Here is a 12,437-nt window from a genome sequence, read left to right as displayed (position 1 = left end):
AAGCGCGGGACAATCTCTTCAAAACCCATTTTTCATTGTGGGCCTCGTCTGAGGGGTCATAATTTGCACAAGCTTTCTGTCCTGCGTCTGTCGCTTGAGAGACTAGGATGCGAGTCCATTTGGCCATATTATCTGGGGGCAAATGGGCCCGGGCTAACTCTCCGAAAACTGCTGTGAAGTGTATCCACAAGCGTCCAGCAAACGCTGTGGGGTGCTCTGTCGTCTTTTGCCTACACTTGTTCAGGCCTTCTACGGGGTCTCCTCTGTTGTAGCCGATCGCATCAAGGATCGCTGTGTGCATCCCTTGGAGTGTCCCTCCTCCTACATTCTGTGGGTCAGGAAGGGCTGCCACGACTGAAGGGTTGAGGCTTAAAACTGTGAGCTTCACTTGCTCCTTTTTGTCCAGGCAGTACATGGTAGCCTGCTGTTTGACTTTCGCGAAAAATTGGTGGGGGTCTGATGTGGGAAGGAACGGTGTAATTTTTCCACACGCGTCCTGTAATTGGGTCACGGTTAATGGAGTTGCGTAAAGGAAATCTGCGTCTCCTTCTGCTGTGGCCCTGCGGTGTGGGGGTTCATGGTGGTGTGTTCTGCCTGTTCAGTTGGGGATTGGGGCGCTTTCCTTTTCTGGGGCTTTCCCTGCGTACATGTCCCATGTACGTATCTATGGGCAGTCTCATTCAATTCCTGCCAATCGGGGCCGTTTTCTTGATCTAATTGTGGTGCAAATGTGCTTTGAAACCCATTTTGAACGGAAAGCAGAGATTGCAATTCTTCCGGCACTTTGCATGGTCAACGGAGCTCTGCCTTTGTTCCATCGTGGAAGTATGGAGTGCTCGTAGGGCTGCTTTCAGATCATTGCACTGTTTCTACAATTTCTCAACTTGTTGCTCGGTCTCCTGTCTTACCAAGACTGCACGTTGCGTGTCCTAGTAGGCCTTAGGTTCGAAACTACTCAAATGCGCGAGACAAGACTGGTGTGCCCTCTTGGCATCATCCACCTCTCTGTCCCTTGCCGCTAACTGCTCTTTCAAATCTCTATTTTCCTTCTCTAATTCACTCACGTCTACCTCACTACGCCTGTCTCTCTCCTCTATCTCTCTACGGAGTGTCCTAACGACCCCTCTGTGCCTCGCAATTGTGCCAAACAGGACACGATTGCCATCGGCTTGCGAGCTTTCCCCAAGCTCTTCTTGTGGATCTCTGACAGGTTTTCCCACCAAGTATGTCCTATATTCCCGGGACCTGTTTCATCATTGGGGCAGAATTCACCCCAAAGAGGCCATCCTTTTCCTTTGAGATATTTCCTGATCTCATCTTCCCAAACGGGACACAGTCCTACTCTACTGGTTGCTGCAACCTCAAATTCCTGGGGGTTCCATTGCCTTCATTGCCATTTTCTCTAGCTAGGTTCTCTGCTGAATTTGGAACGGGGGTGATAAAGTGGTGATCTAAACACCATTAATTTCCGGCCTACAAAACTTCCGACAGTTTTACGCAACAAAATCTCTCAGGTTTACCTTATATCCCTGTTAGTACGCATGCATTAACACTCTTCCGAATCTCGGAGGCTTGATCAGTACTGTTCTTACACTTGTGGTTTTTCTGTTTCCAATTGGATTCTCAATTCAAATTTGGGTTTTCTCGGAGTGGTTAGGCCACTTATAAGTCGAGTCCCGTCAGATGTCACCAGTAAATGTTGCTAACTTGCTGTTGTCTCTTAAATTGGCTCTGTTTAATTACGTTTTCTCAAGAGTCACCAGGTATCTTTCGATACCCACAAGGTTCAATACCGAATACTGATCAAAGACTCGATACACCAGTTGGTAAGTTCAAAAGCAATGCCCATTACACACAATCAAATATATTCATTCACAAAACTCTACAACCTAAAACTATCACTATTACTAAAAGCCTATACTTAGCTTCGGGTGCCCACTCAGTCAGAGAAACAATGGCCGTTGCTCGGTTCTGAGGCTGCCGGGTTGAGCTGTTTACAGGATAGCAACTAGGAGCGTCTATCTCGTAGCGTGCGTTGACTTGGAACTTACTTGGTATGGCGTAGCTTTGGCAGGTCTCGCCTTGTTGAGAGCCAAGGCCAAGAGAGCGACCCTCTCTATGGGAATCCTTTTTATACCCAAAAGGGCTTCGCGCGCTTTTGGGTGGGCCTTGAACTTGGCCCCAATTAATTGGGCCGTTTCCCAATCTTTCCTATCGATTTTCCTCCAATAGAGGCGTGGGCCCCCTGGTTGCTGGGCGTGTCCTAGGTGGCCGTTGGTCTGCTTTGCTTTAGTCTCCTCTGGCACCGGGGTGTCTGTCTTAGCATTGTTTACCTAAATGTTGCCTTTTGTTCCCGGGAATGGCTCATTAGTATGTAGATGATTCTGCAGTACCGGTCCTGTCTGAGAGCTACAGCTCTAATCAACAGACAGACATTGCACCTGCTTGCTTTTTCGGTATTGTCCAAATTTCCCTGCATTCTTTGCAAGTATCCATTTTGTAATCGGGACGTGGCCATCCCAGATGGCTACAGGGTGAAGGAGACGAGAGAATGTACCTGGGAAGGGAACGTGGTGCACATCTACCAGTACGGAGTTGGTCAAGCGGCGAGCTGGGTTCAACAGGTCAAGACGGCCCTCTACAAGAGAGGAGTGAAATTCAGGGTATTATATCCTGCTCGTCGGTGGGTCACGCACCAGAAACTGGAATTTTATTTTGATACGCCAGAGGAGACAAGTAAATTTATGAGAGACCGTGGACTGCAAAACTTGGGAGGAAACTGAACTTTGCAGGTGCCAGTATGGGGAATGTGGTTGCGTATGCAAGGTGGATTGCTGTATTTGCTATGCTTAGGTGTGGATTGGTTAAGTGTGTTCAACTGTTCTTGAGGAATTGCGGGAGAAGATTGTCCCTTACTGCCACACTCTGATTATCATTACTTTTATTGCTACCTCACGGATTTGCCTTGTCCTCCCCCTCTAGTTTATCGCATCTTTTTATTCCTCACTCCCTCTATTTAGATTAAATCCCTATCTGCCACCCTAGCTATACGATTCACCAGAACACTGGTCCCAGCACATTTCAGGTGAAGATCATCCCAACAGTACAGCTCCCACTTTCCCCAGTACTGGTGTCAGAGGCCCATGAGTTGAAACACAGTTACCCCACACCAATTTCTGACCCACACATTCAACTCACGAATCTAATTTAACCTATGTCAATTTGCTCGTAAAGATTGTTACCTTTGAGGGTCTATTTTTTAATTCAGACTTTAGAACAAAGAACAAAGAAATGTACAGCACAGGAACAGGCCCATCGGCCCTCCAAGCCCGTGCCGACCATGCTGCCCGACTAAACTACAATCTTCTACACTTCCTGGGTCCGTATCCCTCTATTCCCATCCTATTCATGTATTTGTCAAGATGCCCCTTAAATGTCACTATCGTCCCTGCTTCCACCACCTCCTCCCGTAGCGAGTTCCAGGCCCCCACTACCCTCTGCGTAAAAAAACTTGCCTCGTACATCTACTCTAAACCTTGCCCCTCTCACCTTAAACCTTTGCCCCCTAGTAATTGACCCCGCTACCCTGGGGAAAAGCCTCTGGCTATCCGCTCTGTCTATGCCCCTCATAATTTTGTAGACCTCTATCAGGTCTCTCCTCGACCTCCTTCGTTCCAGTGAGAACAAACCGGGTTTATTCAACCGCTCCTCATAGCTAATGCCCTCCATACCAGGCAACATTCTGGTAAATCTCTCTGAAGCCTCCATATCCTTCTGGTAGTGTGGCGACCAGAATTGAACACTATACTCCAAGTGTGGCCTAACTAAGGTTCTATACAGCTGCAACATGACTTGCCAATTCTTATACTCAATGCCCCGGCCAATGAAGGCAAGCATGCCATATGCCTTCTTGACTACCTTCTCCATCTGTGTTGCCCCTTTCAATGATCTGTGGACCTGTACTCCTAGATCTCTTTGACTTTCAATACTCTTGAGGGTTCTACCATTCACTGTATATTCCCTACCTGCATTAGACCTTCCAAAATGCATTACCTCACATTTGTCCGGATTAAACTACATCTGCCATCTTTCCGCCCAAGTCTCCAAACAATCTAAATCCTGCTGTATCCTCGGACAGTCCTCATCGCTATCCACAATTCCACCAACCTTTGTGTCGTCTGCAAACTTACTAATCAGACCAGTTACATTTTCCTCCAAATCATTTATATATACTACAAAGAGCAAAGGTCCCAGCAATGATCCCTGTGGAACACCACTGGTCACAGCCCTCCAATTAGAAAAGCATCCTTCCATTGCTACTCTCTGCCTTCTATGACCTAGCCAGTTCTGTATCCACCTTGCCAGCTCACCCCTGATCCTGTGTGACTTCACCTTTTGTACTAGTCTACCATGAGGGACCTTGTCAAAGGCCTTACTGAAGTCCATATAGACAACATCCACTGCCCTACCTGCATCAATCATCTTAGTGACCTCCTCGAAAAACTCTATCAAGTTAGTGAGACACTACCTCCCCTTCACAAAACCATGCTGCCTCTCACTAATACGTCCATTTGCTTCCAAATGGGAGTAGATCCTGTCTCGAAGAATTCTCTCCAGTAATTTCCCTACCACTGAAGTAAGGCTCACCGGCCTGTAGTTCCCTGGATTATCCTTGCTACCCTTCTTAAACAGAGGACCAACATTGGCTATTCTCCAGTCCTCCGTGACATCACCTGAAGACAGTGAGGATCCAAAGATTTCTGTCAAGGCCTCAGCAATTTCCTCTCCAGCCTCCTTCAGTATTCTGGGGTAGATCCCATCAGGCCCTGGGGACTTATCTACCTTAATATTTTTGAAGACACCCAACACCTCGGCTTTTTGGATCTCAATGTGACCCAGGCTATCTACACCCCCTTCTCCAGACTCAACATCTACCAATTCCTTCTCTTTGGTGAATACTGATGCAAAGTATTCATTTAGTACCTCGCCCATTTACTCTGGCTCCACACATAGATTCCCTTGCCTATCCTTCAGTGGGCCAACCCTTTCCCTGGCTACCCTCTTGCTTTTTATGTACGTGTAAAAAGCCTTGGGATTTTCCTTAACCCTATTTGCCAATGACTTTTCGTGACCCCTTCTAGCCCTCCTGACTCCTTGCTTAAGTTCCTTCCTACTTTGCTTATATTCCACGCAGGCTTCGTCTGTTCCCAGCCTTTTAGCCCTGACAAATGCCTCCTTTTTCTTTTTGACGAGGCCTACAATATCTCTCGTTATCCAAGGTTCCCGAAAATTGCCGTATTTATCCTTCTTCCTCACAGGAACATGCCGGTCCTGAATTCCTTTCAACTGCCACTTGAAAGCCTCCCACATGTCAGATGCTGATTTGCCCTCAAACATCCACCTCCAATCTATGTTCTTCAGTTCCCGCCTAATATGCTTTAAAATTAGCCTTCCCCCAATTTAGCACATTCATCCTAGGACCACTCTTATCCTTGTCCACCAGCACTTTAAAACTTACTGAATTGTGGTCACTGTTACCGAAATGCTAAATGCTTTTGCTAAATAATTCCCAAGCTGAACCTCATTCCTAGTCCTAAATGTATCATTGGTAGCTACATGGACCATGACTACTCAATCTTCCCTCTCAAGCGACAACTTCCTCTCCAGCCCAGAACTAATGTCTCAAACCCTGACACTATGCAGGCAAAACAGCCTCCTGCACTCTTGTTCTCAGCTACAGAGAACTACATCCACCCCCTGACTGGCAGAAAATATTGGCACTGACAATGGTACTCACATCTCATGGAACAATAAATTAAAAACCATTCAACGTCTTGCTTTGTAATATGGCTCATGAGATCTGTACCTCGTGGTGACTGGATGAGTGGGCATGGAGGCTGTGTGGGAAGCATGGGAGATATAAGGGGGCATGCAGGGGGTGGATGGGGTGAGAGGGTGTTGGATAAGGGTTAAAGACCCTAAAAACTATGAGTAGAAATGGGCCGATGCCCTAATTAAGAGAGGCAGGCCTTCTAACCTGTCGGCTTTGTCATCTGGCTGCCTTGAGAGACAGCAGTCCAAAAACAAGACCACACTTCATTCTGAAGACCAAATGTTCGTGGAAATGCGTTGCCTTTTAGAAGTAGGGAATCTCACATCGGAAAAGGCCTGACTCCCAAAGTAAAGACAAAAATCTGGCCCCTGGTATCAATCTACAATATTCTATCACCCAGACTGGAACCATATTAACCCAAAAATTGTTTTAACGGTACTCTATTTAAGCACTAAATCCTACATTGGCTTATTATTCTATGTTTCACATCATAGGCTTTGCATCAAAACACTTAAAAAGTCAAATATTTTAAGTACCTGTCCATCAATGAGAGTCCAGGCTCCCGGTACTTTGTCATGGCCACGAATCCAGTTATGTATGGCTTCTCCTGGCTGGTCCCAGGAAATCTGAAGAAAGAACATTGGTGCAAGAATTGATTCATGTTCTTCAATACATTTATTTCACACTATCATGAAAAAAAAACCATTAACTGTAATGTTGCAGAAAAGAAACAGGCTTATCATTGACACCTTTAGGAGTCCAACTAGGTTTGTACACAAAACATACTTTATCAAAATTAAAGTATCAAGTCATAATTTTCATCAGTTGGGCGCATTCAGATGAAATGTTCCTAATGATCCAGATATGGTTTTATGAACAAAATAATTATAAAATTGTCTAGGCCCCTTCGGCACTAGAATTTCCTCCCTAATGTCTGTCTCTTCTCCTTTTTAATTTAAATTTAGAGTACCCAATTCAATTTTTCCAATTAAGGGGCAATTTAGCATGGTCAATCCACCTAGCCTGCACATCTTCGGGTTGTGGGGGCGAAACCCACGCAAACACAGGGAGAAAGTGCGAACTCAGGACAGCATGGTGGCGTAGTGGGTTAGTGCTGCTGCCTCACGGCACCGAGGTCCCAGGTTCGATCCCGGCTCTGGGTCACTGTCCGTGTGGAGTTTGAACATTCTCCTCATGTTTGCATGGGTTTCGCCCCCACAACCCAAAGATGTGCAAGATAAGTGGATTGAACACGCTAAATTGCCCCTTAATTGGAAAAAAATGAATTGGGTACTCTAAATTTATTTTAAAAAAGAAAGTGCAAACTCTACACGGACATTGACCCAGAGCCGGGATCGAACCTGGGACTGCGGCGCCGTGAGGCAGCAGTGCTAACCACTGCACCACCGTGCTGCCCTGTCTCTTCTCCTTTAGCATTTTGTTAAAAACTCACTCTTTGACCAAGCTTTTGATTATCTATGTTAATATTTCCTATATGGCTCAGTATTAAATTGAATTTGATAACTTTCCAATGATGCAGCTTGGGATGGGATGTCTTGCGATATTAAAAGTGCAATTTTGTTCTCTTGTAACAAAATCCACATGAGTAGTATCCACATGAAGGAATGTCTGGATCTAGCACTTTGAGCGTTCATATCATCCAAAAGGAAACATGAAGAAAAAGTGGGGGAAATGGCCAGGTTTGTGGGTTCAAAGCTGGTTACTCAATCAGTGTTGCAGTTACAGAATCACAATGAAAAATGTACTTTCCTACAGGTCACAAATAGGTTTAGGGCAGGATTCTCCAGAAAAATTTCTAAGTGTGATGGCGAGGCCAGGAGCGCTTTTCAATGTTAATTGGTCCACTTAACCCCACGGGCTTCACGCCACACATGAAGGCTCGGCAGCCGATTCACCAGGAATGTGCTCGCCAGCCCCCCTCGCTAACAAGGTTGAGCAGCACTTAAACAGCACTTGCACAACCAACCCACAGCCATGGCGCCAAGATAACTGACCCCGAGATTTGGAGGCGCAGATCTGTGTAGGCTCTTAAATGTGGTGGAGGCAAGAGGGCTGTCCCGTTCCCCCGAGGATGAGCCACAGGGCAGCCAGTGCCACCTGGGATGAAGGGGCAGCAGCCGTCAGCTCAGGAAGTGTAACCAGGAAGACTGGCCTCCAGTGCCACAAGGAGGTCAATGGCCTACACAGGAAAGCACAAGTGAGTTGACACCAACGTTGCCGGACCCAGAGAGCTTTCCGCCCCCATGGGAGCATCCATCACCCCCCTCCAACCCTCCAAGCGGGGCCCCAACTTCCCTTAACCACTCACTCCCTTCACCACCCCACCACTGTAAGCCGCACGTGTGGCTCACATTGCCCTCTGGGTCTCCGCAGGAGAAGGTCCCCCACAATCGCTGGGAGAGGGCCAGACTGGCGGAGAGGTAAGAATCCTCACGACCTTCGATGAACGGGCCTTGGAAATGACGGGGTGGCTGAGGATCGAGCGGTCACCAATGCAGAGGTTGGCGCAAGCCACAGAGGTAAGGATCCACCGGCCCCCATCCGGAGGACCCGTCACATGGGAGTTGTTATCCCAGTGACTGATGGAAATGAGGCAATGACAGGTGAGGACCTTGAGATGATTATTATCACTAAGGATGTAGTGATGGGCAAGCTAATGGGGCTAAAGGTAGACAAGTCTTCTGGCCCTGATGGCATGCATCCCAGAGTGCTAAAAGAGATGGCTAGGGAAATTCCGAATGCACTAGTGATAATTTACCAAAATTCACTAGACTCTGGGGTGGTCCCGGCGGATCGGAAATTAGCAAACGTGACACCACTGTTTAAAAAAGGAGGTAGGCAGAAAGCGGGTAATTATAGGCCAGTGAGCTTAACTTTGGTAGTAGGGAAGATGCTGGAATCTATCATCAAGGAAGAAATAGCGAGGCATCTGGATGGAAATTGTCCCATTGGGCAGACGCGGCATGGGTTCATAAAAGGCAGGTCATGCCTAACTAATTAAGTGGAATTTGTTGAGGACATTACCAGTGCGGTAGATAACAGGGTGCCAATGGATGTGGTATATCTGGATTTCCAGAAAGCTTTTGACAAGGTGCCACACAAAAGGTTGCTGCATAAGATAAAGATGCATGGCATTAAGGGTAAAGTAGTAGCATGGATAGAGGATTGATTAATTATTAGAAAGCAAAGAGTGGGGATTAATGGGTGTTTCTCTGGTTGGCAATCAGTAGCTCGTGGTGTCCCTCAGGGATCAGTGTTGGGCCCACAATTGTTCACAATTTGCATAGATGATTTGGAGTTGGGGACCAAGTGCAATGTGTCCATGTTTGCAGACGACACTAAGATGAGTGGTAAAGCAAAAAGTGCAGAGGATACCGGAAGTCTGCAGAAGGATTTGGATAGGTGAGGTGAATAGGCTAGAGTCTGGCAGGTGGAATACAATGTTGACAAATGTGAGTTAGGAATAACAGCAAAAGGGATTATTGTTTAAATGATAAAATATTAAAACATGCTGCTGTGCAGAGAGACCTGGGTATGCTGGTGCATGAGTTGCAAAAAGTTGGTTTACAGGTGCAACAGGTGATTAAGAAGGCAAATGGAGTTATGTCCTTCATTGCTCGAGGGATGGAGTTTAAGACTAGGGAGGTTATGCTGCAATTGTATAAGGTGCTAGTGAGGCCACGCCTGGAGTATTGTGTTCAGTTTTGGTCTCCTTACCTGAGAAAGGACGTACTGGCGCTGGAGGGTGTGCAGAGGAGATTCACTAGGTTAATCCCAGAGCTGAAGGGGTTGGATTACGAGGAGAGGTTGAGTAGACTGGGACTGTACTCGTTGGAATTTAGAAGGATGAGGGGGGGGATCTTATAGAAACATATAAAATTATGAAGGGAATAGATAGGATAGATGCGGGCAGGTTGTTTCCACTGGTGGGTGAAAGCAGAGCTAGAGGGCATAGCCTCAAAATAAGGGGAAGTAGATTTAGGACTGAGTTTAGGAGGAACCTCTTCACCCAAAGGGCTGTGAATCTATGGAATTCCTTGCCCAGTGAAGCAGGCTCCTTCATTAAATGTTTTTAAGATGAAGATAGATAGTTTTTTGAAGAATAAAGGGATTAAGGGTAATGGTGTTCGGGCCGGAAAGTGGAGCTGAGTCCACAAAAGATCAGCCATGATCTCATTGAATGGCTGGGCAGGTTCGAGTGGCCAGATGGCCTACTCCTGCTCCTAGTTCTTATGTTCTTATGTTATTGCCATACTGACTGGCCTACCCTACCACTGACAACGTGTCCATTCTCCCACAGGTCCTCCAGCCGACGGTATCAGTCCCCTGCCTCCCATGAGACCACCGCGGAAAAGAGCTCCGAGGATGCCACGATCTTCGGGACACAGCTGTCATCCCCACCCTCCACCAGGGCAGAGAGACACACCTTAGAGGGCAACTTTAGTGGTCAGATCTCTGGGACACAATTTGGTGAGCACCACACAGTTGCTGATATTTTTTTTTAATTTTTATAATCTTTATCGTCACAAGTAGGCTTACATTAACACTGCAATGAAGTTACTGTGAAAAGCCCCTAGTCACTACATTCCAGCAGCAGAAGGAGAATTAAGAATGTCCAAATTACCTAACAGCACGTCTTTCGGGACTTGTGGGAGGAAACCGGAGCACCCGTAGGAAACCCACGCAGACACAGGGAGAACATGCAGACTCCACACAGACAGTGACCCAAGTCGGGAATCGAACCTGGGACCTTGGAGCTGTGAAGCAACAGTGTTACCCATTGTGCTACCGTGCTGATGGACACCCAAGCAAGACAGCAGTCCGAGGTATGCTGGATCCCCGGACCCAGCTGGGTCCCAGCCAGATGTTGAGCCTATGGAACATGCTATCCCAGAACTGGAGGAGGCTTTAGGGAACGGCCGGGACATTCAGAGGGAGATGTCAGTGACACTCCAGCAGGTGCATTGCTGACTGGAGGAGTCCCAGAGGCTACGGGCGCAGGAGATGTCGCCGGCAATGCATGGCACAGAGTCCAACGCTGCTAGCTAGGGTGGTGACTGCAGTGCACAACATCAGCAGCATGAGTGAAGGTGTCCAAGGCGTTGCACAGTTGGTGACGGCTTTGGCTGAGGGCCTCGGCAGAATGTCCGACTCACTGGGGGACGTGACCCAGTACCAGGCTGACCTTGATGATGTGCTGCGGAGGTTGTCCCAGGTGCAGGTAGGCGTGGCCGAGGCGCTGCAGAGCATAGCGCAAGCACGGAGTAGCATCGGCACAATGGCACAGAGATCGGGCAGCTGACAGAGTCAGATGACGCACGGGGAGCCGGGGCTCAAACCAGCTGCCCCTCCATCCCAGGGTGAACCACAGCGCCCTATGGGCACCAGGCGGGAGGGAAAGACACTGGACCCATCCCATGGATTGGGGATGGTGGCCACCAGTTCCCCCGAGTTCCCCCTCGCTGATGAGGCCGCGTCGCGCAGTCAGCACATGGGTCAGGGCGGCACGGCTACAAGTGCGCCAGGATCTTCCATTCCTAGAGGACTCCTAGAGGACGCCCTCCAGTGGCAGCAAAGGCCATGGGGCATGGTATGCTGGCTGCCTCCACCTTCGATGTGCATCCTGCAGAACTTGTCCCACTCTCACATGGGAATGGCTGAGGAACTGCAGTTGCAGGTTGACGTAACAGTAGAGCAAGGAAGGGTAAGCACGTTGAGGATCACGGAGTGCAGCAGGAGCAGGGGGGGGGGGGGGAAAGAGGGGGGAGGGGGGGGCGGAGTGAGGCGGCACCATCGGGAGAGTGGGGCATTGTTGGACACCTGTGAAAGATTTAAAACCCTTCACAACAACCGGTATTGTGTCTTTGTCACTTTTTTCTGCAATGCGGGTCGAGCTCTGAACCCTTGGTCCATCTCTGAGCCATCCCCCCCACCCCGGCACACCACATGCAGGTGATGGGTTTGAGCAAGCACTCGGCAGACAGGCAGGGGTAAGACTATGGCATAGATTGAGGAGCATCGGCACTCGGCTCTCTGCGGGTTATCATCAACTCCTTGCTCTCGTCAGTGACCTGCTGACGATGTCAACACAGTCCCAGCACCCTGGAGGGATGTAACACAGACCCTGGGAGGGTGGAAAATGGGGGTGGGTGGGGGGGGGGGGGGGGTAGGAATTACAGACCAGGCCACAACCTAAGTGAAGTGGGCGGGTATGAGGGCCTCCCTGATCCCCTAGGCTTGCCGGACCCTCGCCACTGCCCCATGTCCTGCACCATCCGGTTCATCCCGGGGATCGCCATCCAGCCTCTGCTGGTCCGGTGCCTCCTCATCCTTTTCCTCCTCCTCGATGTTGGGTACAGGTGAAACATTAAAAACCCTTCACAACAACCGGTATTGTGTCTTTGTCACTTTTTTCTGCAATGCGGGTCGAGCTCTGAACCCTTGGTCCTCATCATCAACCTCAAGCACGTTGCCTCGCTGCTGTGCCAGGTTGTGGAGGATGCAGCAGATCACCACAAAGCATGCGGTGTACTGCAGTGCGGGCCAAGCTCTGAGCCCTTTGTCCATCTGTCAGGCATTCTCC

General features: G+C 48.6%; 1 protein-coding gene across 1 annotated transcript in view; it reads right to left on the bottom strand.

Moving 5' to 3' along the window:
* LOC140388187 (mitochondrial 10-formyltetrahydrofolate dehydrogenase-like) overlaps nucleotides 1-12,437 on the bottom strand; it is a 505,408-nt gene that overhangs the window by 328,535 nt on the left and 164,436 nt on the right. The window contains exon 6 of the mRNA XM_072471959.1: nucleotides 6,370-6,459. Within this exon, the coding sequence (XP_072328060.1) occupies nucleotides 6,370-6,459 (90 nt within the window). The remainder of the gene's footprint in view (nucleotides 1-6,369; nucleotides 6,460-12,437) is intronic.

Source organism: Scyliorhinus torazame, chromosome 13 (assembly GCF_047496885.1).
Source record: "Scyliorhinus torazame isolate Kashiwa2021f chromosome 13, sScyTor2.1, whole genome shotgun sequence".
NCBI lineage: Eukaryota > Metazoa > Chordata > Chondrichthyes > Carcharhiniformes > Scyliorhinidae > Scyliorhinus > Scyliorhinus torazame.
This window is presented reverse-complemented; position numbering and strand designations above follow the sequence as displayed.